General features: G+C 41.7%; 2 protein-coding genes across 11 annotated transcripts in view; one reads left to right on the top strand and one right to left on the bottom strand.

Annotated features, from left to right (window-relative positions):
- CKAP5 (cytoskeleton associated protein 5) overlaps nucleotides 1–2750 on the top strand; it is an 89247-nt gene extending 86497 nt beyond the window's left edge. For 5 of the 10 annotated variants that reach the window (XM_078389753.1, XM_078389760.1, XM_078389757.1 and 2 more), the window contains exon 46: nucleotides 618–2750. In XM_078389753.1, the coding sequence (XP_078245879.1) occupies nucleotides 618–863 (246 nt within the window). In that variant the 3' untranslated portion in view covers nucleotides 864–2750. The remainder of the gene's footprint in view (nucleotides 1–617) is intronic. The other 5 variants (XM_020799002.3, XM_078389774.1, XM_020798976.3 and 2 more) reach the window with 1 other exon arrangement.
- F2 (coagulation factor II, thrombin) lies at nucleotides 1221–26873 on the bottom strand. The gene is made up of 14 exons (XM_020799016.3): nucleotides 26707–26873; nucleotides 21938–22101; nucleotides 21554–21578; nucleotides 20254–20304; nucleotides 17187–17292; nucleotides 16137–16273; nucleotides 15170–15493; nucleotides 13613–13726; nucleotides 12578–12704; nucleotides 11819–11986; nucleotides 8229–8402; nucleotides 5840–6018; nucleotides 4615–4685; nucleotides 1221–4230 (listed from the first exon to the last, which is right to left on the bottom strand). The coding sequence occupies exons 1-14, from the start codon at nucleotides 26783–26785 to the stop codon at nucleotides 4087–4089; spliced, it is 1863 nt and encodes a 620-aa protein (XP_020654675.3). The 5' UTR covers nucleotides 26786–26873; the 3' UTR covers nucleotides 1221–4086.

Genomic DNA, 26873 nt, shown 5'->3' with positions numbered 1-26873 from the left:
CATTGCTGAAAGAGTACATTACTGCATAACTAGTAGTTTTGCCATGATTTGTAGTCTCCAGTGTTAAAGGAGGTGGTGATAATGAACTAAATTATGTATAGCTTGTGTTTTGAAAAGTTGAGATAACCAGTTTTGAAGCATGAATACTGCTGTTCCAGTTTTGGTGCCTGATTTGAGTCTGGGCATAGATAAAGTTGTAGAAGTATTATTGCTTGTATGCTACTGAGCTGATGCCAGGTGAACTGCTGGATACTAACTGGTACTGTGGCCACAGTAACTAATGCATTTTCATACATACTTCAAGTCTCATGCCTAACATGGACACAGATGGTCTTTCAGTGAATTAATGTATCTTAAAATAAGGTCATATGAGGTGAAATGTAGTGTACATGACTAAAGTATTATTTGGAGAGCAAGCCAGATAAAGTTGAAATATCACTGTCATAATCTGAAAATGCACAACAGATGCAGGAATAAGAATCCATATACTATTTCCAAAGACATGAAAATACCAACATATGTTCTCTTTCTGCATACTTCCCATATAGTAAGCATGGCAGAAAATGCCCTGGTCTTCCTTTTGAGTTAGCGTTTTTCAACACTGTCTCCAATTGCAGCAGGAAGACAGAGCCCCGCTGACCTCCCAGTTGTCCAAACCATCACTCCCAACAGTTGCATCCTCCACAGATATGCTCCACAGTAAGCTTTCACAGCTGCGCGAGTCACGTGAACAATACCAGCACATCGATCTGGACTCCAATCAGACCCACTCCTCCGGCATTGGAACTACCACTTCTTCCTCCACATCCAATATCGATGACTTGAAAAAAAGACTGGAGAGAATAAAAAGCAGTCGCAAGTGAAATTGCGTGAGACAGTGTGGCTGTTGCGAAGCTGTCTATCTTTAGTTTACTAAACTAGAAGTCTTCATAGTTAAGTGGCCTCATGTAGGCCTTATGTATACAAACTGGTTTTCTGTGTATAATACAGCAGATCTTGGAGGAGGATCCAAGTCATTGTGGCACAAATCTTTGTACATACTTTGCTTCTCTGTGAGCATTTCTTGACTGTAGAAGACTGTCCGTGTAGTAGTTTTAGTGTACAGAGCTGTAAACAACCATTCTCCTGCTCAGTCCTGTTTCTCATAACTTGTTTTTATTTGTTGAATTGTCTGATCTCTCTTAGCTCTCCTAACTCTTAGAAGCTTTTTGGTGGATTCATTTTTAATTTTGTGAATTTCTTTATATAATCCTGTTTCTGGACGGACGCATGGCATGAAGTAACTAATTTAAGTGTCTTTTTGTAAATAAAGTTTGCATTAACTCTCTGTGGGAGCAACAGTGACTGTTGGTGGGGAGTGACTATCCATGTTCCAAGTTGCTAGTGGCTCAGCAGTTCTATATGCTACTGAGCTGCTGTCTAAATTCTGGCAGCAGATTAGAAAAGCTGAGAAGCTACAAGTTCAAACATGGCTCCAGTGAAAGAAGCCTTTGATATTTTTCTTAGCAATATTGTTGCTCTTACCACGGCTTCAGAAATAGTTTGGGTAGAGGCAAAACAGCTTAATGTCCCACAAGTTTTTCCAAGCCCTTCTTCATAGTATCTTAATATAGTTAGCCAGCAAGTGCTATATAACACACTTGGGGTTTTTCGTTACTTTCTGAGAACTGGAACTTCAGCAATGTAGAAATCCAGTATCTTACATTCAATACAGGTTGGGCTGAATTGTTCTAAAAATACTTACAATATGCTAATTTGGTTTCTGCATATGGTCGGTTCTGTTGTCAACTAAAAGCTGCTAGAAAGTGGTAGTAAATGTATGACCACGGGTTGCGGCTGTTGCTCAAGACTCTGCTTTCAAAATACTTGTGCACTGAAGTGGATCAAATGTTGTGACAGTGGAAGGACACCAGTTTAAATGATGGTGGAGAGTTTTCTGACTGATGTGCTGTTCCTATGTGTATCGGTTATGTATTTGTTTGCCTCTTAGGATGTAAGTCCAAAAGCTGCTTCAGCACACAGAGTTTCTGTAGCATTTTCCAGCTTATTGATTCCTGTTTGTCCCTCCTAAGAGGTTTTGAACTAAATGCTGTTGCCTCAACTGCATGGTCACCATGAGGGTATAATAAATGCACTGATTTGTAAAGCATGGGCAGGCAGAATTACAGTCTGCAGGTATGTGTCATAGATGGAATTCGAAAATGATGTGAAGCTGCTGGGAAATCCGATGCTTTATCTTAAAAAAAAAGTTGCTTTCACCCACCTCCCCCACCCCATACCCATCACTCTAGTCTGTGGCTTTAGTTTTGATACTATTTGCCATTTCAATATTGGTTTCAGAAATGCCCTGTTTAAGCCACTTTTAGCTTAACCCAGAGCCAATGGAAATGTTTCTACCATACATTTGAATAAATGTTACATTTTACTATTAAGTTTCTCTGCAGTTCCTGGATCACATTTATAATCCTGTGAAAACTACACTTGGAGAAGAAGTTCCTTTGCCAATGGTTGAGAGGGCAGTGATTTGTCATCATATGTATGGAGAGTATGTTTAATGAGTATGAATGCTGTAACTTAATAATAATGGAGTGTGACCATTTTCCCCCTGGTATCTTATGGAGCTTCACTCACTCAGTGGGGAAATAGAGGCTCAATTAACAACTGTAGAGAGTTGTGGGATATTGATTTACTTGCAGGAATGCTACTGTGACTTTTTCAAGTATGGAATGAATAAAATTACATCCCACTAAGTGCTATTACAAGCTTCTGTTGCACTATTGCCCCTCATATCTACTTATCACTAATTCAGTCTGTTCATTTAAATTAGCAGCATTGCCTGGCTTGCTTTTCCCCATTCCTGAGTTGAGTGAAGATTAGAAGCAGTCATCTACCAAGGTACCAAAGCACTGATCTTTACAGTTTTGGCCATTATAACACACCTAGAGGCCACCAAACAGTTGCTGCTTGAAACCACCTTACCGTCTCACCTCAGTGATTCTGATCTAGAAAACAACTTATGTAGTTTCTTATCTCTGTTTCTCACCCCCAAATACAACCTGGGAAGTGATTGGCCTTTCTAAATTTAACTGTTATAATCTGAACAAGGATGCCAACTACAATGAAGAGCCACAACTGTTTAATGCCAGTGTCCCAGATTCCACCTGGGGTAGTACATAGACTTACTACATTGCATTACCAGATGAAGCCTACTCTCTTGCCTGCTGCTTCCCCTGCCCCGGTTCATTTTTGTAACATCTTGCTTGACAATGACATAGTAATCTCAAAAGCTTGCACTTTTTGGGGTAGTCTAATAAAAGTCTTGCCCCAGTATGGATTTGGGGATTGGTTTTGTGCTACACACAACTATCTCTGCTGTTGGTTTAAACTATGGTGAAGTAGTGATCCTTGCAGCAACACTCCCCCCCACAAAGAGGATGCAAGATGGCCTTTTGCTACTCTTAACACCAAAAAAATCATAATTATAGCTGCACTGGAAATTTAAATATTTTTATATTGAAATTTTTTGCATGTTCTTAATCTACAGAACAAAACATACTTTAAACTTCATTTCAAATCATATACAGCTGTTCTCTGTTTAACGTCTTTAACAGGTCAAATGTAGGTAGTATTCACATTTCCTTTAAAAAGTGTAAAACTTTCTTTTGAAGTTAGTAAAAAACTAGGTCAGAGGCAGCCTTACTTCTGCATTATGCTAGGAATAAGTTGCACAATTTGCAGCTTCCTAGACTGAAGCGAAAATCTCTTGCAAATGTTTTACAGGTCTAGGTTGGTTTTCCTCAGATTAATATGTACAAGACTGACCTATGCATTTGTTTACATGCTTATTCCATCAACTACATTGACTTTGGCAACAGTACTGATGTGACAGTACTAGTGTAGACACACTGTGTCTACTTTGAACAAACTTTATTTCTTGCAACTGATACCAGAGAAAACTGAATAGTGGGCCAGAACATTTATTGGCATTTGTGCCCAGATACCATTTCCTTGCTTCAGCTTTTAGTTACGGCAATGTTTAATACACATGTCTACAATCCAAGGCATCATGGCTGAGGCTTACTCCTTTTAAAGCCCATGCTTCTCAATACATTTCTGCATCCATTTCCTCAGGCGGAACACATGCGTGTAGAATCCATACTTGCCATCCCGATCGCAGCCTTCTCCCCAGGAGACGATGCCCACCTGAAACCACCGCTCAAGTGTTGGGTGCTGAAAGGGGACAAGTACAAGAGCATCAAGAGAAATAGCTGCAAAAGGCATATAGGTCATACACATATTGTTGGGAAGAGCAGAAAAACCATAGATGGCAAAACCATCAGAAAAACTGCTGACTGGAAGTCCACTTCCTATTTTCAGAAACAGGTTACTTCAAGGTTTTTAACAGTTTGGGAGAGCGGAGTCTCCTCTGAATTGCTGCTCCTGAAATCTTTTTAAGGCAGCAATTCAGCTTTTTCTTCTCTCTGGGTATAATGGGACAACTGCAGAAACTGCTTTGGATGGGCACGTGTCCCCAGGGGACAAAGTCCCAACCTTGCCCACCTCTGCTTTAGAAGAGTCTTCCATTTATTATATTGCTATAAGCATTACACATACCTTCATGACAAAAGGGCCTCCACTGTCACCTTCACATGCGTCTCCCCTCATGGTATCTTCAGGACTGTACCCTAGAAAAAACAGAAAGGTTAGCAACCATGACTATTGGAAGGGAACCCATTCTATTTTCCTTCTATTGTATGTGAACCTCAAAAGCTCTGTGCTTGCCCTTCATCAAACAACCACCCAAGGTGAGTTTGCTTTGTTTGCACACTTGCCGTTTCACCCTTCACGCATCTAATTTTTGTGTAAAGTGTATGTTGTCAAGTGTGATATCTAGGCATATGGGGCTAACTTTTTTCTTTAGTCAATGTATCTTTGCCTTCTGTTAATTCAGGAAACAATGTATTTTTATTTTTATTTTATTTTTTGCTGCTCTCCCCTCCCCATGCCCTGCCCCATATGGTGCTTTGTTACTCGTATGGCTTAGTAGAATTGTTGCTCTCACAAGATTTATGTTGGAAATGAGGGACCCATAGGACAGATTCACTTTACATGTGGCAGGACTGTATAATTCCCAGTATGATGTTTGGGCAGTACAGTGGAAACCTCACCAGTTTCCTTCAGTGAATCATTCGAATTATCAGACATTGCAGAAATTGACAAATAAACAAGAAATTGTCTACTAATTAATACTACAGCTGAGACATGGGGTTATGCGCTGCAATATAATTAGTGATATAGTACTTGATGAGAATACATTAATTTATTGATGGACTGTATTTTGATATAGCAGTATAGAATTATCACATTTGAGTGATATGGTTAACATATATTTTCTGAGGTGATATAGCTGTCTATCTGAGGATTTATACAGTATTAAAACAGAAACAACACTGCTAAGAATGCAGGGGTTTTAAAAACCAGATCTACCAGAAATGAACTTGCTGCTACATTTACAAACAAAATCCTAATATATCAAATGCCAGAACATATGGATAAATTGCATTTATTTCAGTGGGTCTACTCTAGCTAGCACAAAAATCTCTATCCTCCACTGCAAGTCTTTTGTCCATGGTGGGTCCCATCTATCCGCTAAAGGCTAATGAAGTTAACGGAGGCAACCAGCTCTCCTTTCTTCCTTGGTAGCAGTGACTTGACTGAGTTCCTGAAATAATTTGATTTGATCCTTCAATATGCCCAATGCATGGATGTGCTCCTCCCCACTCCTTGCCAGTTTCTTCTCTCTTGGATGAATACATCAAAACCTTTTTAAAAAACTTGCCTGCACAGAACATGTTGTCTGTGACTTTGATGCTGGTGGATGCTTTACAAGTTTCCCGATCCACAATAGGCAGGTTCACCTGTTGCAGCACATTGGGCAAAGCTGAGCTTCTAGAACTCCAGGTCTCAAATAGGTTTCCCCACCCAGTCACACGCCCTTTGTATCCAGATAGCAAAAGGCTGCAGGACAAAAAAAGAAAAACATCTCAGAGAAAACATCTCAGCTCTGTCTACGATAGATCACTTAAAATGATACTTTCCCCCCCATCCATTCCATCTGAACCAAAGACTGATGACTTGCCCTTCTTCCAGTTGTCTTCTGTATAGTCTGTTTGGCAGAGAGCAGAGTGTAGCAAACCTATTTGTCATTGGATTGATTATCATGCACAGAGCAAGGGAAAAGGAAGAGAACCTTCACTGTTTAATCCAGTGATTGAGAACTTTAGGCCCTTTATATTCTTTTCTTTTTAACAACAGTTGCCACAATACCTTATCTTTGGCTATATGGATGAGGCTGATGGAAAAACATTTTAAAAAGCAAATGTTCTCCACTCTTATTTTAATATTTTCTCTGCCTCTGAGAACATTTGGGAAGGAGGGTCAAACTGGAACCTCTGGGCGGTGGAAGACAGCAATGCCCTGTACTCTTCTATTTGTTCAGTAGGTTCACTATGAACAAATCAGTTTTTTTCCTTCAGACTTTTAGCTCTTGATGAGTTATAGTTAATCTTTCGAGACTTGAGCCATTTGGCCTTTCATATTAGATTTGGGGATTATTGATAAATACCTTTTCTTATTCTGTAAGGAAATCCCAGTGCTTCCCTGATTGACTCTTCAGTATATCAATTCTACACTGCTCGATTTGGCTGTTAAGCCTAGTAAGACTTATTTCCAAGAAACAGAAATATAATTCTGATTTATAGCAGCCCTTTTCAGGGTTTTCAAGTAGAGAATTCAGAAGTGGTTTACCATTCTCTTCTTCTGGGGGCATCCTGGGACTGTGCAGCTTGCTGGCCGTATTCACAGGGGGCACAGTTGGAAATCGAACTCCTGACCACTGGCTCCACAGCCAGATATCTAAACTACTGAGCTATCCAGCCAGCCTAATGATAATCATGTACTGTCAAATCAATTTTGACTTACAGTCAGTAGTATTTAGGTGGACGGTCACCTCACCTTTCCAGAACTCTGCTTTTGCTATTTTGATTTATCTTCCTTATTTAGGAACTGACTGAGAATTCTCATATTAGATCTTCAACTTGATGCAATTCTAAACCTGCTATCAGTGATGATCAAGGAAAGGCAAATGGAGATTTATTCATGACCTTTCCTTTTCAAAAAATGCTCCCACTTTAGATTTCATGAGTAATAACTCCAGAATGATGGTGGTCTGTCTACAGTCAGTGTCAATTATGCTTGTAGAAGTGTTTAGATGGTCCTGTCCCTCAGGTTTACAGGTCACTTAACTGGACAAATTGTTTTCAACTGGGCCTTTCCCATGGAAGCTATGAGCCAGCTGCTCTGCAGTCTTCAGGAGAAAGAAAAGAATATAAAATTGTGAGACCCTGGACAGAGGGCCAACGCCTCCTATCAGAGGGCCAGCTCTTCTCCCCTGGAAAACAAATGAAGCCTGGGAAACCAGAGCTGAAAGTCAAGACAAAGAAAGAAAAGAGAGGCAGAAGGTGGAAAAAGGGTGGGAAGAATAATAGCAACAACCAAGGGAGTTTAGAAAGAAGGAAAGGAGTATAAAAGCCAGGATAGTAGAAGCAGAGAAAAAAAGACTAACTTCCAGAAGTCCGGGAATGGGTCTGAAAACTAAGCCCTTGGACCAAGACCTGGCAACAAGTAATGTTCCCTGAAGCAGTTCTACAAAGAGAAAACTGAACCCCTATAAGCCCTCTTATTGGGAGGAGGGAGAGGAGGAGAGAGAGAGGGAGAGGCACTGGTGGATATTAAATGCTGGGGAGGTTCTCCATGGAGGCAACAGGAACCAAGCTGTTTGCCCCAAGTGACCAGAGGGTGTCCAGTGAACAGCATATGGACTTGAGAGGCAATGTGAGTGGTGGGCATCAGAGTCACTGCCCAAGTTGTCAGTGCTGTTGTCCAAAAGGACACTTTCGTGATCTGGGACGGAGCAGACTGGAGACCCAATAGACAGAGGACTTTCCTGTTAGCAGCCCTTGTTTGTTGACTCCATTCCTTTCCTCATTGGGAGAATAAGTTGTTACCCTCGCCCCCTCCCATTATGTTTGATGATAACGCAGAAGAAAGACCAATAGCAAACACTGAACTGTTCAAGGAAAAACCTGTCTTCTCCCCACTAAGGGGAGTTAAGAGGGCGGGGGGCGCGAAGGAAGAAATCTCACAAAAATAAAGTCCTGTCGCCTCACCTTTGAACAATCTCCTTGGTGGGCAAACACACTGGCTTTATGTAATCACTGAAAGCAACAGGTTTCTTCAAGCGCAACAGTGCAATGTCCCGGTCCAGATTTTCCTTCCAGTTGTATTTTGGATGGATGATGATTTTATCCAGCAGGACAATTTTCTCCATGGTCTTTTCATATCTTAAAGGTTTTCAGAGAAGAAAGAAGTAACTGCAATGTTCAAATACTGTATCAGCATGCATGTCCTGCTCACAACCATTGCACAGGTGACAAAAGAGAACTTCCCTCACAAAAGACTTTGTGAGCCTACTGCAGATAAAATAGGAGTACTGGACGAGAGACACGTGGTAGAGTCGGAAATACCGGTGGGAGCAACCTAGTGGCAAATTTGCCAGGCGCTTCCCCCATTGTGCAGAAAACTACAAGGATTACGGTGATAGATTTCCATGGGAGCTGGTTGTTAAATGTGTGCTTCATACTAAACTGGTCCTAAATAGGAACATTGTGATAAAAGAATAAAATTCCTAATCACGTATTATAAGGGAAGAAACACAGGATACAGGATGCCGTTTTTGTGTGTGAGAGAAGACCTAGTTTGAAATTTTAAGAAAACATGTAAGGGGATGGGACTGTGCATGTTGGCCCCACCATCAGTCCTTAGCTTTGTCATGTTGAGTTACAAGATCTGAAGTGGGGGGGGGTCTACCTTAGTTTACTGGAACATGAGTGGAATTCTTCATACTGTTGGGATCTTTTTAAAAAAGGTCTTCAACCACAGTTTCATTCAGCCAAAGGGAAGAATTGCATGTGCTTGTCCTGAAGGGCAAGATTAGCACATGCAACTCTGTGCCCCTCCCTCCTGTGCAAGTATTCCAGTTTAGGCTTCAGAACTAATCAGGAGATAGTTCAGGTGGGCATTTGCTCCACTGTTTGGTGCCTTGTGGGGGCTGATTGGATTGCTCTCTTTTTTTTCTGGCAATCACGTAATGCAATCTACATAGACTGATAGGCCCCTGGAGAACCTCAGCCCCCTTTTGAGCCTCTGTCAGGGGCTTATACTTTTTTGGTGCAAGTTGATGTACTCTAGTTTTGTATGTTCCCACTGTTTGGATGCTGGGAATAGAGTTAAACCAAGCCTTGCAGCTGTCAAAGCTGCCCAGGGCTCTTTCTGCTGTCAATTTCTGGCATCATGAAATGTCTTAATAAGTGAGCCACTTCAGGATATCAGTAAATTGAACACTTCCCCTGCTCCTTTGCAGAGGAGCAGGTGAAATGATTTTTTAAAAACTGCTAGACAATCACTGTTCCGTGGAATCACTTCATGATTAAAAAACGTAAAAGCTTTTTTTTGCCTGCACTTGAAGTTCCAGTCAAAACCGTGGCTGCGGACAGTTTCTCAATCAGCACTACATACAAGGCAAATTTTTAAAATTAAATTTAATCTAAGTGATTAAGTGCATTCAGTCAAGCACAGGTGAAAATAACAATTTCAGTTCCATATGGGTGGTTTAGTGAGGTCTCAATCAATGCTATGCCTCTTCTCAGTGTCTCAGTGGCTATTGGAGCCACGTGGCCTCTTTCGACTTTGTGCATCGCCTTACTCAGTGTGTGCACCTGCACACAGCAATCTGGAAGAAGAGGGATTCCACACAACTCCTTTTGCCCACATTTTTTGCCCCTCCTCTCTCTTCTGCTTGTCTTTCTTTTTTTATTCTTTCTACTTCCTTCTTCCTTTTCCAGTACAGAAGGAGACATGGGGCTCCCTTGCTTGCTGCCTCCTCCTCACCACCTTCTTTTAGCTTCCTTCCTTTTTTGTTTGTTTGTTAAATGTGTCTCATCTTTTTTTCAGCTGAACATTGTCAATCGAAAGGGAAAGTGTTTTATTAGCAACTGATAATGGAAGGAGCCAGGGGGTTGCTTGCGGCCAATATGTCATCTGGACACAAGGATCCTGCCATATGGCATATCACTTCCCCGACCTCATGTGACCCTATTTTAGATGATGACACCAGCCTGCACCAAAAAGGCCAGTGCAAATGTGCCCCTGAGCTACAGAGAATGATGTTGGGGAGCTCTGCAAGGTCAGAAAAAGCAAGGGTTTTGCTCGTCATCTGGAGTGCTACATTGGACCCATGCTTGGGGTCCAGCAAGGAGGTGCCCATGCATACCTCCCCTAGCCACTAAGGTCTTCCGTTTCCTCCTAGCTCAAACAAAAATAATTGGGCAAAGTGAGGCACTTGGAGTGCAGCTGACCACAGTTTTCCTTTCCTCTACCCAGAATTCCCATGGAAACCAAGTGGACTTGGAGACCGTTTTAGGCAATGAGAATAGTTGGCAGCTGCAGGCCAGACCGTCTGTTCTGCAGGGCACTCTCAGGTGGGCTGCTCACTAACAACCCTCCTTTTGGAGAAGGAGAACGAAGGGGTACAGGATTTTCTCCTCCTGCTACCCTTGGTCTGATCAGCCTAGGGAAGGCAATCTGGAGGCTGGCAGGCCAACCCAAGGTCTGGCAAGGACAGCTAGGAGGGATTGGCTGTGGGCAAGGGGGCAGCTGCAAGTTGGCCTGAAAAGATTGTGAGGCACCTGCCAGCCTGGAGGAGGAGCTGCCCAAGAAAGTGGTCTTCTGGGGGGGGGGCAAAGAAGTAAGCAGGGGCCTCGAGGGGCAAACTATAGGGGGATGGCAGAGCCACTTGGAAGCAATCACAGGAGGGAGCTGGAGCTGAGGTAGACTACAGAAAACGATGGTGGTTGAAGAGGGTGTAGTTAGCTGCATTTCTGTGAATTGACATGTTTGTATTTTCATTTTCTCCCGTTTGTCTCCCTGTAAAATAGTCCTGTGAGTACATGCCTCTGACAGACCCCTTCCCCCCCCCTCTCCAGTTTTAGGTCGAGATACAGAAAGAGCTCCTGGAAGCACTTTCTGGCGGTGATTTTCTCCCCCTTTTCCCTCCTCAGTCTGCAGGAAATCACCCCTAGCTGTCCTTGCCGGCCCTTTGGTCTCTTTGCTAGCCTCTGGACTGGCTTCCCTAAGCGTACCAGCCAGGCAATAGCAGGGCCTCTCCTACCCGTTCTCCTTCTCTAGAAGGAGGCTGTTAGTGGGCAGCCCAGCGGACAGCCCCCCTGCCTGCGCGCCCATCGCCGCACTCATGTTGTAATCTGGCACTTTGCTTGACAGCCATTTTGTGGCCGGGCCTAAGACACTCTGACGTTTTAGAGGTTCCCACTGGTCCCAAAACTTTGCAGACAACATCTATATCTGCAAATAAAATCAAACATTACATTTCCCTGAGCCTTCAGTGATTTCTAATGAAAGAAACCCAAACATTTATACCCACTGCTCTCCCAAAATGTCTGTCTTCCTGAAGAAGAAGGGGGAGTGTATGCCAGAGACAAGTTCTTAGAGTTTAATAAGGATGTACAGCCCTTTGGTTTTGGAAAGCTTTTTCCTTGAACAAATAGCATACTATTCTATGTTCCCAGACTGCATTTCTGTCTGTGTTCACCAGTTGGTAGAAAAGGGAAAAATATGATGACAGTGTTATAACCTATGGCCAATGTCGCATTTGGTTTCATTTGTTTCCCTTCTGAGCTCTTACATCTTCCTGTTGTGTTTGCCAATCCGTACAAGGAGGTCATCTGTAGTGAAGTTCTTATCCCAGGGTGGATAGAAGATACAGTGGGCAGCCGTGAGGACCCAGCGATTGCTGATGAGACTCGCCCCACAAAGCAGCTCCTGGGGGCTCTTCCTGAACAGCATGACTTGCCTGGAATCAGTCCAGAAGGAAAACAGTCATACCCAGCCAGGGCTGTTTGAGTAAAACTCTCCCAAGGGCAGAGCCCAATCTGCATGTAACAACCCCGTCCAGTCCTCACATGATTTGCAATGCTTTCCTTTGCAGGGGACGCTAGTTCCTGGTGTCATCCAGTGTACATAGAAGAGGAGCAGCGCAGAAATGTATGTTGCACAGGCTTCTTCCTGATGCAGCCTTCTAACAAGGACTGGCCAATTCTACTTCTGTAGCCCTGACATCGGAGCTGGGGAACTAAAATGGGGTGCATAGATAAACTCTCTCCCTGCTGCTCTGTGGAGGCTGGATGACGTCAGGGATGCGTCTGTCCCTTTGTCAATCAGTTCTTCTCATTAGGGATGAAAAGGTGGTAGAGGAGAAAGCCCTGGGGCTTCCAGGAGCTCTAATCTCCAGCGAAGACTGGATTGAGCAGGGACTCCCTTTCCCAGCCAGAAAGAAGCAGGGTGGCAGGAAGTGCACAGGCAGGGGAAATGGGCCTAAATGTTTCTAGTCAACAGTTAACATGAATGTGAAGAAATATAAGCACAATCTGATTACAGCACTTACCAGGGTGCACTTCCTAAGTCGGCATCAGATCCCTTCACAATTCGGCCTGAGAGATAGGACTCCAACAGCTGATGCTCAGTGTTATCAGCGATCTTCTTTTTCTCAAATAAGGGACGGATACCACATTCTGTAAACATAGCCCCATCCATCTTTGATTGCCCAGTTCACAAATAAGGACCTGTCTTTCCTAAGCTAATTTTTTTTCTGCTAGAAAAAGGCAACAGGAATTTTATCGCCAAGACTGCCACTCCTTGATCAGGAATTGTGCAGGCTGGTATTCTTGGTATCAAACTATATGAGGCAGGGAGCATATAATTATAAGCTGAGAGCAACAAGTGACTTTCAGTAATTAAATTTCTTCATAGCACCATGCCCAAACAATCAGATTAGCAAAAGAAGCTGTCCCTTGATGGCAGATTGTGAAACAAACCAAGATATTTGCAAAATGCAAAGATGAGAAAAGCTCTTGTTCAAACAATCAGATGGTGTTTTCATCACTTCAGGGAACACTGCTTCTAAATGTGGAATTGTTTGTCTCATCCAGTCTGAGCTGAAACCTCTTATCTTAATAGAGTTCATATGTGGGTACCAGTTTTGATGCTGGACAAACTACATATAATTTTGAGGGCTTCCATGAGTTTAAAAACATTTAGACAAATTCACAAAAGTATTGAAGGTTTGTGCCATCAAGTTACATCCAACTTATAGCAATCCTATAAGACATTTAAGGATTGGTTTTAACGGTGCCACCTCTCCTATGAGTTTTCATGGCCAAGTGGGAACTTGAACCCAAGTCTCCAGAGGCCATCACTCTACCCACTGCACTACATTTGCATCTACATTTCAGGGGCCAGCTAGATAATCAAACATTCTGTGGCTATTCTTTCCAATTTTTTATGAAAGTGCTTCCAAACTGAAGGCTCTTAGCTATTCAGAAGGCATGTGCAGATTTTCTGCCTTTTCCTTCTCAATGGATTTTCTGCATTAAGAAAGGAGATGGAGGAGGAGGTGGGAAAGTGGGATCTTATTTCTCACCTGATTCACCTTCACCAAATGTCTTAGGATCAAAATGGGTTCTGTGTTCTACAGTTGTAGTCCGGCCTCCTATTTGGTCTTCAACCACATCATCTGCATAATTCAAAAAGCTTTCTGAAAGAGAAGATTGGTGGCAGTGGAGAGGAAAGAGCACAGTGAGGAAGGAGGAGTTTGTTTTGTAGAAAGATCAAGCTGCAACCCTAGGCTCACTTTTATAGAATAAGTTAAGTGAAAAGAAGCTCCATTGAACTCTGTGGAGACTTATTTCTGAGTAGGCATGAGCAGGGCATCACTGCTAGTCACTTTAACTATTCTCTTGCTAGATCTACTTCCCAACCTAAGCTTATCACAAGAACTATCAAGGGCGTAATTCCATACTGTCTGGAAAGCCAGCTGGGGTGCCATGGGATGCTCAACATTTCCTCCGTGGCGAAATAAGGAAGGACTAGATGAAAAAAGATCTTTCTAGTGTGGTAACAGAAAGTTCTACTATAGTTGCTGATTAACCTGAGGTGTATCGTAGGTGACAGGGGCCAGAACAGGGCATGCTGGGAAAAGTCTGCAAGAAAATAAAGTTATCGCATTTCCTCAACCCCTAAATACCATGTTTCCCCGAAAATACAACAGAAGTCTTATATTAATTTTTGTTCCAAGAAAGGCATTAAGGCTTATTTTCAGGGGATGTTTTATTTTTTTTTCATGTACAGCACTCTACATTTGTTCGAATGCAGTCTTGTCATCTTCTTCCAGTTGCTGCACAAGGGTGGAGGGCGGGGTTTCACTTAACTGGGTCTTATTCTGGGGGTAGGGCTTATATTAGGAGCATCCTGAAAAATACTAGGGCTTATTTTCAGTTAAGGGACATGGTGGCACTGCGGGCTAAACCGCAGAAACCTGTGCTGCAGGGTCAGAAGACCAGCAGTCGTAAGATCGAATCCACGCAACGGAGTGAGCGCCCATCGCTTGTCCCAGCTCCTGCCAACCTAGCAGTTCGAAAGTATGTAAATGCAAGTAGATAAATAGGGACCACCTCGGTGGGAAGGTAACAGCGTTCCGTGTCTAAGTCGCACTGGCCATGTGACCACGGAAGATTGTCTTTGGACAAAACGCTGGCTCTATGGCTTGGAAACGGGGATGAGCACCAACCCCTAGAGTTGAACACGACTGGACAAAAATTGTCAAGGTGAACCTTTACCTTTACCTTATTTTCAGTTTAGGTCTTATTTTTGGGGAAACAGGGTAGTATCCAAATTACAGCAGCCCTGGAGCTACTACAATCCACAGTCACTATGCTCAGGCTTTTATGGTGAGATCACAGAACATCCCCTCACCCATACTTACGGTTGCTCTGCCTCTAGTCTTATGCATGGAAAAATGAATTGTACCTCTGTTAACACCTCAAATATACAAGCTGTGGTAAATAACAGCATATCTACATGACTAGACCTAGACTTTCCTCAATGTAGCATTTCCCCCATCTCATCTTAGACACTCATGAGACTTCTCTTGTTTCTGTAAAAAAAAATACAGGCCTGTCTCTTGCAGGCTGTTCCTCACCACAATAGTTCAAGTCACAATAATCGTGTGTCATGTTGGGATGGTCTATGTAGCACCAGACACCTTCATCATCATCGTCAGGGTTGCGACAATAATTCTGCACCAGATTTACACTTGGCAGAAAGTGTGTTCTATGGCTAAGCTGCCTTGCTGCTTCTGAGTTCCATGGCAAACACTGGGCTCCAGAGAGGGTGACTGAGAGCGTCCCTGTATACAACAATCCCTTATCAGGTACGCATGGTTGCTGCTGCTGCTGCTGCGGCGGCGGGGCTGTATCTTGTAGATGGAGTCTTGGAGTGACAGGAACAGTAGTCCAGTTCTTCCCTGAGGAATAGGGGAAAGAGAAGCACAAATATTAGGAAAATGCAGCTCATCTGTTAGAAAAAAGTAGCTCAGTATAGCTGTCATTCATCAGATTAGTTTTCCCTGTTGCAATCACACACTCCTTTAGAGCTAATGCTATCTACTGCGTGGAAAATGTTCCCCTTTTGGACTACAACTTCCCAAATCCCCCAGCCAACATGAGCATGGACTATGGTGACAAGGGATCCAGAGAGTTGTCGTCTTAAACAAACAAACAAATCCAACTCTGACAACCTCAGGCAAGCCAATCCTATTATAAAACTAGTGTTTCATCCAGATAGCATTGCTTACTCACACTTGCAAAGCTTTCATGATTGTGTGTGAGGATACCACCTTCCCTTCAAAGTGGGCTTCCCACGCCCACAGCTCCTTTACATCAGGTACCAGTTTTAACATGGGCCAACATTCACCAGTGCTCAAGTCTGGAGTGTGAACATTGAGCCTCCACGTGCCATGGGAGGAATCGTAGGAGGCAGGGTACCTCCATTCACATTACAGGTGTCTTTCCCTTACCACAGCTAAGTAGGTTTTAAAAGGGAAACGCCATGCCTACTTTTGCAGGCCCAACTGAGTTGAGCAGGAAGCTCCCATGCCCAAGACTCACCACACACAGGAATAGCACACTCTTCCTTTCGCACAACTGGGTTGCGGGTGTAACACCAGGGGCCGAGTGAGTGGTTGTTTGGGTTCCTGCAGTAGTTTTCAATAAGGTTGGCATTTGGATAGGTGGTCACATTGAACCTGAAAGAAACACAGCTATAGCAGAAGAGGGGCAGAAAGAAAGGAAAGCAAAGCTGCCTTCTGACAACTACATGTGTAATATGAGAGAGACGTCTCTCTCACCTCCAAGGGCCACACACTGCAATGGATGTATTTCTTCAACATGGAGAGCATGGGAGAAAAAAAATGTGAACTTTATACATTGGTGCTAGTCACATACAGCAGTCCCACATGTCCACATTTCACTATATATTGTGATGAAGCCTGGCTTCCCAACACACATAGACCACAATGCCTGTGCACACAGGTTGTAGATTTCCCCCAGTGTGATCTTGCTTCTCTGCTACCTAGGCTTAAACTAGACAACAGAATTAGAATGTCATCAGAAGTGAAGCTCCATGAAAAGGCCTAATATATCTACTTATCCTAGTACACCTTGCTTCATTCTGCATGCTCCATATTAGCTTGCTTTTATTTCATTATTGGTCAATGGGAGGTGAACACAGGCTTCATTTAAAAGTCTGATTATTCCGATATGGAGAATTGCATACCTGAAGAGAAAATGCTATAGCAGCAGGAAACACATTAACAGGTGATTTGACCCTCAGTGATTTTCAAATGTTCTGCCTCCAGGAAACACTTTTGATGAATAAATCAGGCTTCTTAGAAACCCCCAACATCTGCCACAGAGCCTTGTGGACTGCAAAGAATTTGGATTGTCCAAGGATTGATCCTTCTTGACATGTGATGTGTTAGTCATGCCCATTATGTTTTCCTTTTGCCCTGTGTAGACCTAGAACGGTTCTCGGAAAATGCTCCCTGCCCTCCATATTCCCTTCCATCTGTGCATCTGCAGAATGATAAAAATGTCTTTGGGTTGTCTTAGGCCAAACACTGGCACCTTGTGCCTGTAAGAGACAAATAAAAAACTTACTCAGGCCTGTGAGGAAATTTGCTGGACCAGTACTGACATTCAATTCCTGACTTGGTGACAGAAATGGTTCCCCTATAATTCTGCCCTTGATCTTGGACACAGTCGCCTATGAGAGCACAAAATACAAAAGGGAATGAAGCAAGGTTAGTGGCATGTTCCAGGAATCAAAGGCATCCCATTTCAAACGTGAATGTAGATGGATCACTACAGGGAAGAATCCATCACAGGCATCAGTTTTTCAAAACTCGACGTCAGGTGCTAGACAATACATTAAATGGCCAAAATCTTATTGCTTAGTGTAGTAAATCACACTAGAGTAAGCCCATTTCAATCAAGCAGTTACAAAGGAGTTAACTCAGTGATTTAGTGGGTCTACTCTATTGCAGTTGACTATTCTAAACCACAGGATTTGGGTCAATGTGTACTTAGAATCTGCATTCCTTTAAGTGTTAGAAGACAGCTGTTTGACTCACAAATGGTTTTCTTCCCCTCCATATTTTGTATTCCAACATGCTTTTTATGTGATTGGCCGTCAGAGTAAACATGGGATTAATACACAAGTCTGACTGTGGAAGTATGCATCTCTGAAGAAATCCTATTGTTCTTTCTTATCACAGAAGACCTCTTCTAATCACATGCTAAGTGTATCATCTTGTTTTGCCCTTGCTCTCTGTTTGAGAAGATACAAATGAATATGTGTACTGACTCAGTTGAAAATCCTTTTTTAAAAAATTGGTGTGGTTTGGCAGCGCTGTATGCAAAATGAAAATTTTACCTAAGATAAATTTTATATTTATGATGTCAGGCAAAAATAAATAAATAAATAAAAACAATATAAAAATGTTGTGTCACTTTAAAGACTAACTGCCATGTTTCAATGTGAGCTTTCATGGACAAGTCCATTTCTTTAGACACGAGACTAGATCGTCGTTGTCGTTTAGTCGTGTCCGACTCTTTGTGACCCCATGGACCAGAGCACGCCAGGCCCTCACGACTAATATTTATACAGTTATATACGGCCCCCAAACAAAGACAGGGATTGTTCCCTGGGCCCAAGTAGTTGTTATTGATGAAGATAAGTGAAGAACAGTTAAAGAATGGGCAAAATTAAAGTTTTTTTTTAAAAAAATGGAGATAAAAAGTCAAGGATTAATATAAAGAGATAGTATAAATCTCAAATTGCTGGAGAGCTGAGACTTCCTAATGTATACTATATAGCCAGTCAATGAAGACATATGCTGAACATAATAGCTCGATTTAATAAACTAATTTGACTGAATATGAAAATATAAGAATTACAGTTGAACCCTTTAAATATTATTTTTGTACAAGATAATAAAAATATAGTAAATATATAGAAAATCCTTCCTTTAAAATATGCTTTTAATTTGGAATAGATATAGAAAGATATTTATTCCACCAGTTTCCTCCATTACATCTGATGGTAGAGTTAGAGAAATTCGCAGAAAATTTGAAAGGCTGGTTTGAGAATTAATTAAGAAAAGGATAAATTATTAGAATGAAAGATTGATTAGAAAAAAATAGGAAATAAAGAGCAAATATAGGAATGGATAAAATATATTGGTATAGTATTATTCAATAACAGAAATGAACAAAATATTTAGTACAAAGAAAAGGGAGATGAAGGGAATTTGCAAAATTTGAAGATATATTACAAAAGGAAAGTGCAAATGAAGATGAGGAAATTAAAGAGACAGTAAATAAAATTTACAAAATATTATTAGACGCAGAAAATCAGGAAGATCTAATTAAAATATGTTATAGGGAAGATATAAGTACCAGTATTTGGAAAAATATATGGCATGTTAGAATATTAAAATCTATGTCAGTAAGGATAAAAGAAAAATTTATAAGTTAGTTTAGAGATGGTACTTAACTCCAGTGAAATTAAATTAAATTAATGCTAGTCACTCTAAGACGTTCTGGAGTAAGTTCCCAAAAGCAAGTACTTAATTTCATATGTGGTGGGAATGCAAAACTATATTAAAATGTTGGCAATTGGTTTTTGAGGAAATAAATGGAGTAAGTAAATTAAATTTAGCAGTCTATCCTTAAATAGTGCTTTTACCAATATTTGTAAAGGAGGAATGTAGCCGGACAACTAAAGAATTGGTTTCCAACTTGTTGACTGTGGCAAGGTTGATTATAGCTAGGAACTGGAAAACAACATATAATTTCCAATTGGTATAGGGAAGTTTGGGATACAGCTATTAATGATAAACTAATGTAATATTAAAGTTAAGAAGAGAGTATTAAATAAGGATGAATTTACAGATATATTGGGAGAATGTATCCATTTTGTACTAACGAAGGGGAAGGGGCAAGCCTGTCCAGCTCCCTGATTTTGCTGGTTTTGGGACTGCGTCTTTGCCTCGGCCTGCTGAACAAATGTCTCTCCTCTTTTCAAAGAGATAAATGAAATAACTAAGTAAAATTTAGAGGTTTGTCATAAAATAGTGCTTTTATCAATTTTTAATAGAGAGCAGTGTCAGTAGACAACTAAATAATTAATTTTTCCATTTTTTTAACAGTGGCAATATTAATTATAGTTAGGAACTGGAAAATAAATTATGATCTCCAATTAAACAAATAGTATAGAGAGCTTTGAGTTGTAGCTATTAATAAGTTGACATGTAATATGAAAAGTAAATAAGGGGTTGATAAGCAAGAATAATTTAATAGATATTTCAGAGAATTTATTGATTTTATATTTATAAAGGGGAAGGGATGTGTACCTTCCCAAGAGTCAATGCAATTTTGGAAGGAAATAGGGGCTCTCTAGGAGGAAATGTTGCTTATACTGTATCTTTAAATGGTCCTGGTTTGGGGGGGGGGGGGATCCACAATTTGTATAGATTTTTGTTGTAGATATGTGTTGTTAGATGTTTTAGGTTTGTAAGATTTTGTTTTATGTGTTTTTTAAAAAATAAATGAATAAAGACATAATCTTCTTTCCATTGTAATCCTTCCTTCCCACCACTTCCTCTCACATTCATTGCAATCACCACCACCATGCCCTTACAAAAATGTTCTGTAAGCTTCTTACCTTTTAAGCACTCCTTCAGCAGGGAAATGGGCTTCCTTTGATGGTTACAAACTAGTAACAGAAGAAGAAAGTTAAGCAGTTCCAAATGACCTTCAACTTATTTGGGAAAGCTAGAAACAATCAGGGTAAAAGTGCAGAGCTTGGGAGATATACTTTACTGGATCCCACCTCCCAGAATCTGCTGGACAGCATATAGGCACTGGAGGTCTCTGCAAGCATTTTGGAATATAACTCGGAGAAGGCTTCAGGGTATGTAATATTGTTGCCAAAGGAATTCTGGGAGTTGTAGTCTAAAAAGTAACATTTCAATCTCTGCAAAAATGGCTGGTAATTCTTATAATGGTTTCCCCAAACAATTGTGGAGGAGGAATGGATAAAATCAAAAGGCCCCATTATCTGACAACACTGTGTTAGGGATAAACTTCTATTTTCCCTGCCCTCTGCATTGAAACAGACAGGTAGAGCGTTCTTGCCAATTAGGAATCTCTGGAACAGAGATGGGAAACTTATGTCCCTCTAGATATTGTTGGACTGAAAATCCTATTAATCCTTAAACTCATAGCCAATAGTCTGAGAGAGCTATAGATCAACCCTGGGAGAGGCATGAGTTGTTCCACTGTAACCTAGAAGAATTAAGCACATGATAAAGTGCATGTATTTCTGCTGCCACTGTGAGTGAAAGACACACACTTCTTTTCTCAGTATGAATACCTGTGTTCTTTGAGGGATAGATGAAGAGCAAAAGGTGTGGCAAAGGGCTTAATATTATACCAGAAAAGAAAGAAGACTTCTACACAAGGAGCAGGGAACATCCACAAGTCTACTTGGCCAAGGGTTAGATATGAAAGTATGTAGTGCTGCAACAAAGAAAAAGCTGGAAGTGAGAAGTGGAGAGGGGACTCTGGGACCAGTAGCAGAGAGAGAGAAAACTAGGGAATAAAACTATGGAAAAGTAACTGACATGACTGTGGGAAGAGTGCATGACCCTAGCAATGTCCTTGTGGATAAAGGAGCCTCTAACTGTATGGGCAATGCAACTAACAAGTCAAGATGAGTTGGTGGAACTGGACTTTTCAGTCCAAGAGACCCACGGCCTAGTATAGTTATGAGAAGTAGGGAATTAAGAGATGCAAGCATTGTTTTAGAGTAGCTAAAGCCAACCAGGTGACTGGCTTAGGGACAGATTATTCCTACTCCCAATTCTTACTCCCATTCCTACTCTCATTTCAAGCCAAATCTTGAAATGATTGTTTAGCAATAAAGTACACCATTTAATTTGACTGGATGCAGGCAAACATACCTGTGTATTGACTCCAGAATAAATCCTGCAAAACAAAAGCACTTGCTTAGGAATAATAGCCAGAGAGAATTGTAAACCATCAAATGACACGTGTTTCTCTGGCACAGGCCTCATCCTGTAAACTTCCTCGATGAGAGGTAACTCATTCAAAGCATGGTATGAGTCTCAATAAGAAAAAGCAAGAAGACTCAGTTGTCTTTGCGTCTGCTGCCAGAAACTAGGTCTACTGGTATAATGAGATGCAAATATCTCCAGTGGAACTGTTGAACGAATTGAAATAATTAGAAACCTACTTGGGAAACCAGCAAGAACAAATATCCCACTGGTTCTTAAAATATTTGAACAGGTGCTTTGTGAGCAGCAGGAATGTCAAATGGTACTCACTGTCTGGACATCTGATTCAAGGGCTTCACGGGCTTCCTCGTAGCTGCAGATTTCCTCCAGACACTCCCGTTCTAGGTTGCCTTTGCGCACTTCTTCCAGCAATCCTTTGTTGGCTCGACGTGTGCGCTTCAGCATGGAGAGCGCTTGCTTCTGCTCAAGAAAAACTGGGAAGAACAAAATACCCAAATAGTCAGTCACTGGTGGACCAGAAAGAGAGCAATTCCCTTTCTGGAGGGTTTCTTTAGGTTGATATAGCCCTCCAGACACTTTTGGACTACAGCTTCACCAGCTTAGCCCAGAGAGCCAGTGCTGAGGGGTTGTGAGAACAACTGTTTAAAAACATCTGGAGGACCACAAATAAGTAGAACCATAAGGCAACAAGAATCCCAAAGCCAGTCCTCTCCTGTTAATTACTAATTCAGTGACATTCCCCATCTTCCAAAAATAGATCAATATAATGTTTTCTGATGCTAGACGACTGTGGTCCAGATTATAGAGCCTAGAGCAGCGATGGTGAACCTATGGCACGTGTGCCACAGCTGGCACGCAGAGCCCTTTCTGCGGGCACACAAGCCATAAATCGCCGGATCGCTACTCCCCCCCCCCCCGCAGCCAAACCTCAGGAGGCGGCTGCAGCCATGGTGCTGGTGCTTTGACAGGTGGGGGGCCAGGATCCGGAGCAGCTGGTGCTGGCGGCGGATCCGGAGTGGGCTCTCAAGGCACCTCCATGCCCGAGATTCCCCTTTTCGCCGCCACTTCCGGTTCCCCTTTTGTTTTATTTTTTCAGTTTGGGCACTCGGGCCCAAAAAGATTCGCCACCACTGGCCTAGAGGAAGCCATCTCTAAGGTTTTGAACTGCAGATCCTATCATCTCTCTATACAGTACTATCTAAGACTGATGGAAATTGAACTTCAGTAGTATCTGAAGAACCACATGTTGCCCACTTGAGGTCAATACAGGATAGACTGCACTTGTCCTGAAGTGGAAAGATACTGCAAAGAAAAACACAGGAATTTCCACAAGGCAAGCCACACCAAACACAGGGGGACATGGCAAGTTATCAGTACATTTTAGTTATATGATTTTTTGTCTTGGGAACCCAACAGAACTTCTAAGTCTACATTCCTGTGACGCTACTTTTCCCAATATCTGAAATTAATACAAATGTGCTTCACTGCCTGCACCTTAAATACCTTGATTGTCTTATGTTACAAGAGAAGGGATTAAAATTATGTCAAATTACTAGTCCTCAGGTACTACCTTTTTATTTTAAAGAAATGAAGTCACTTCACATGTAGGTCTTACTTTTCTGCAAAAATTTCCAACCTTCTTTTTATTTGTTTTCCTATTTGCTTGTATGATTGCTTCATTTTCTAATTTTCTCTGGAATCCTTTTAGTGTTCATGTCAGGTGTACACAACATGCCATGGCTAACTGTAGGTAACTGAGATGCCAGGGTGTGTTATGGCCATGTATCTGGTCAGATAACTGACTGTATAACAGAGGTATACCAAAGTCAAGGCAATTTATTCAAACCTTACATGAACCCCAGGAGGATTCTGGTCAATGAGTTAATCTTCCTTCACAGTTTGAAACTCAACTGTGGAGAAGTAAGAAGGAGATTCCAGTGGGGAGGATTTTATTTAGTCAGGAAGTATTTTTTTTATAATAATACAATATCAAAGCTCTCTCTAACAGCCTAAGAAACAGGAATAGTTGGGAAGTGTACAACAGAAAGACACCCCATTGTTTACAAATATTTGATTAAAGATAGGGTTGCCAGGTCAGTATCGTCCCACTCTCCGTGATTTCAAGGCCAAAACATCAGACTATGGTGGTGATGACTGAGTGGCACTGAAGACAACTATCGGGACATCACTGGAGGAATTATTCTGCAGGATTTACACTATAGCTGTTGTGACTTGCGAAACATGAAGATTTGTGAGCTGTGATGCTGGTGCTCCACTTCTAGCTCGCTGCAAATGACACAATGGGTTTAGTGTTGGTACTCTAAAAAGGCCCTTGTGCAGTTTGGAGCAATGTACACAAGCATCTTCACAGTTAGGGCTTGTCTGGATAGGCAAAAATACTGCAGCAAATAAGCATGAGCATGCACAGTTTGTCCCAGAGAGAATCAGGACTTAGTGAGATCAACACCTACACTGCATCACAAAAGCCAGGTCCTCTAGGCTTCCCAGGAAAAAAAAATCATATAAACTTCTTCCTCCCTGGAGCTTTACCTTCAGAATCCATCCCTCTCAATGTTAAAAGGTAATTAAAGGGTGACATAAGTTTCTGTTCTGGAATCTTTGACATGGAAATGAACTCTGCAGGAAGTTCTGTAGAGCTAAACTCCACCCCCACAACAAATCCAAGTTCAAAATAATCCCAGTTTCCCAGTGATCAAAAAGATGTGGAAGGTAGGGAGAAAGGCAGAGCTCTAGTGAAATGCAGCTTTGTGTTATTTGATCAGCAGAAAAAAAACATTACCAACAGGAACTGTGCTGGTGATTTTGCTTCCATGTGGACAAACCCTTGCACTAGCTGGGAATGAGTGGAGATGGATGGCCAGGCTTTAAAAGCATCTCACATCAGATCCACATAAACATGAAACTATTTTCTCCACCAGCACTATTCACCTTGCGATTTGTCTCCTTGCCTTGAGATCATGAGTAGCACAACTATCTAATTACATTTCAGTCAGTACTCAGAGATCAGGTAATCCTATGTCTGGGAATAGTCAAATATTAATGGAAGATCCAGTGTTGACAACATTGATAGGAACACATGTTGGTAAAAATAATTTGTTTAATTTTTACCTATTAATAGGCAGGATTAGATATTTCATTGAATTTAATATTAGGGTTGTTGCCCAGATCCTAATTCTTGTAGACAACTGTGCATCCTTCTCCTGGGCACACACTTTCACATCTTTTTTCCTCTTTGGACAAGAAGTCCTACTTCCTCAGCCCTCACACATGTCTTGACAGCATCTTTGGTAGTGCATACTTGTGTCTGGGTGCAATTACACCAAGAAAATGAATCAGGGGAGGGATGAGGGTTTTTGAAATCGGTTTAAAGTCACGTGGTAGTAATGTGGTTTTTGAGTCGGTGTGTGAGTCCTCTTTGCAAAATGTTTAGTCCGTTTTAAAACTGTGTTGTATATCGATCAAGGGAGTTACACAGGCTTTTAGAATTGTTGTATTTGAGGCTTTGTCCTTTACCCATCCACCCTCTCACAGCCAATAGCCACTGCTGATATGGTGTTCCTGGCATCCATTACTTAACAAACCCACAGACACAATTTATACTAACTGAGGCATTCATATATGCCAAGACAATTCAAAACAAATCGATTTCACAAGTGATTTAAAATAAACAACCCTCTCACAGCCAAGCAAAACACCTTACTTTTCAACCAAAACCACACACTTTGTGGGCCAAATATCCTGTGCTTCCCTGTACATCATGCAGTTGGGATGTTGAAAATCGATTTGAATCATGCTAACCCCGTTTCAAAAGCAGATTTGTTTTCCATGTGTAACTGAGCCCACTGTTTGTTTAACCTCAGTGTCTGAACTTTTGTTTTCCCCTTCAAATGTAACATGCTGGGACATTGATTTTCTTTATTTTGCACATAGAGTTACTAGAATTTATAATCTCACTGCAGCAATAGGCTTCGGAGGAGGACAGTGAGACAAAAAAATGTAACTGGCTATTTTGTAAGCAAGAAACAGAAACAAGAAACAATCTTGTGCCACCTTAAGGTTAACAAGAAGGTTTCTTATCAGCATCTGACAAAGCTGACTCAAGTCCACAAAAACTGATGTCCTCATAAATATGTTACCCTTTAAGATGCTGCAATACACTTTTGTCAGTTGTCAGGCAAAAGACATGATAACAACTCAGCCCCTGCGAGCTGAAACTGAAGACAAGCTAGCACACCCTCTTTCTTCCTGAAAAAGAATAGCATTGGGCATGGAAGGTGTCAAATCCTGCCCCCCCTCTTTCTATTGTACATACTGTCTCCTTGAAAGGGTATTCTAGGATCTGAAGAAATACTTGGAATATTTCCAGGAGTCTAATGCTGAGAACTAGAGCCAAGAGAGACTGATGATGCAACCTCTCTCCCCAATCCCCTACTAAAATCCTGACAAGAAACACAGACAAGCTCAAACACTCACAATTCACTCTAGTATAACCTCAGAGTAATATGGGTGGAAGGATTACCCACTCTTGTTTTGGGCTTTTGCATAAAGATCACATGCCTTCTTTCCCCCCCACCCTTATTGTACTCAGGTGTGCACCCTCAAGTATCATTGGAAAGTAAGAAGTGGCCCAGGAAGAGAGATTTCACCAGGATCTTTGTTCTGGTCTTTCCTTTACACCATTTGCGAAAAATCAGCCGGGACCCTCAAAAGGTAAATGTCTCATACGCAGAGGCATAAACGTCTCTAGACAGTTGCCCTTTCCTCTTTGCTATGTTTCTGGCTGCCTTTTTCAAAAGCTGGTTGTTTTCTCTCTTATAGCAAAAAGAGAGTGTGATCTTTCCCAGGGGGGTAGAGGCCTTCAGAAAGAATGCTGGATTCTCTCCTTCCAACCAAACAGCACTCTTGTGTCTATTTAGAAATACCACTGAGTTCAATACATTCCGTCTCTGATTGATTTGGGATAGTTTTCTATCTGAGGGAAAAGAAATAATCAAGCCATATTTTTTTCCAGCCTCCCCCAATTCTCCCACCATATGTGTGCTTGATCAGTCCCTTACCCTTGTCATAGCCCATGCTGATGTGCAGGAGGCTGGTGAGAAGAAGGGTCCTCAGCATTTTGGTTCTGCTTTGTCCCATTGTGTGGGTTTCTGAACTGCAGGCCAGTTCTGCAGAGGGCAGATGAAGAGCTACTGCAGATCAGCCTGGGTTAATGTTGAACCAGCAT

The sequence above is a fragment of the Pogona vitticeps genome, chromosome 1 (assembly GCF_051106095.1).
Source record: "Pogona vitticeps strain Pit_001003342236 chromosome 1, PviZW2.1, whole genome shotgun sequence".
Lineage (NCBI taxonomy): Eukaryota > Metazoa > Chordata > Lepidosauria > Squamata > Agamidae > Pogona > Pogona vitticeps.
The sequence above is the reverse complement of the archived record's forward strand: the minus strand, read 5'-3'. Positions and strand labels throughout refer to the sequence as shown.

Coding starts and splice junctions, on each gene's coding strand:
- F2 (XM_020799016.3), bottom strand. CDS start 26,785: ATGGGACAAAGCAGAACCAAAATGCTGAGGACCCTTCTTCTCACCAGC. Junction 15,494..16,136: donor GTGTGCTATTCCTGTGTGTG/GTGAGTCTTGGG, acceptor CCTATTCCTCAG/GGAAGAACTGGACTACTGTT. Junction 13,727..15,169: donor TTGTGACTTGAACTATTGTG/GTGAGGAACAGC, acceptor CTTCTCTTTCAG/AAAGCTTTTTGAATTATGCA.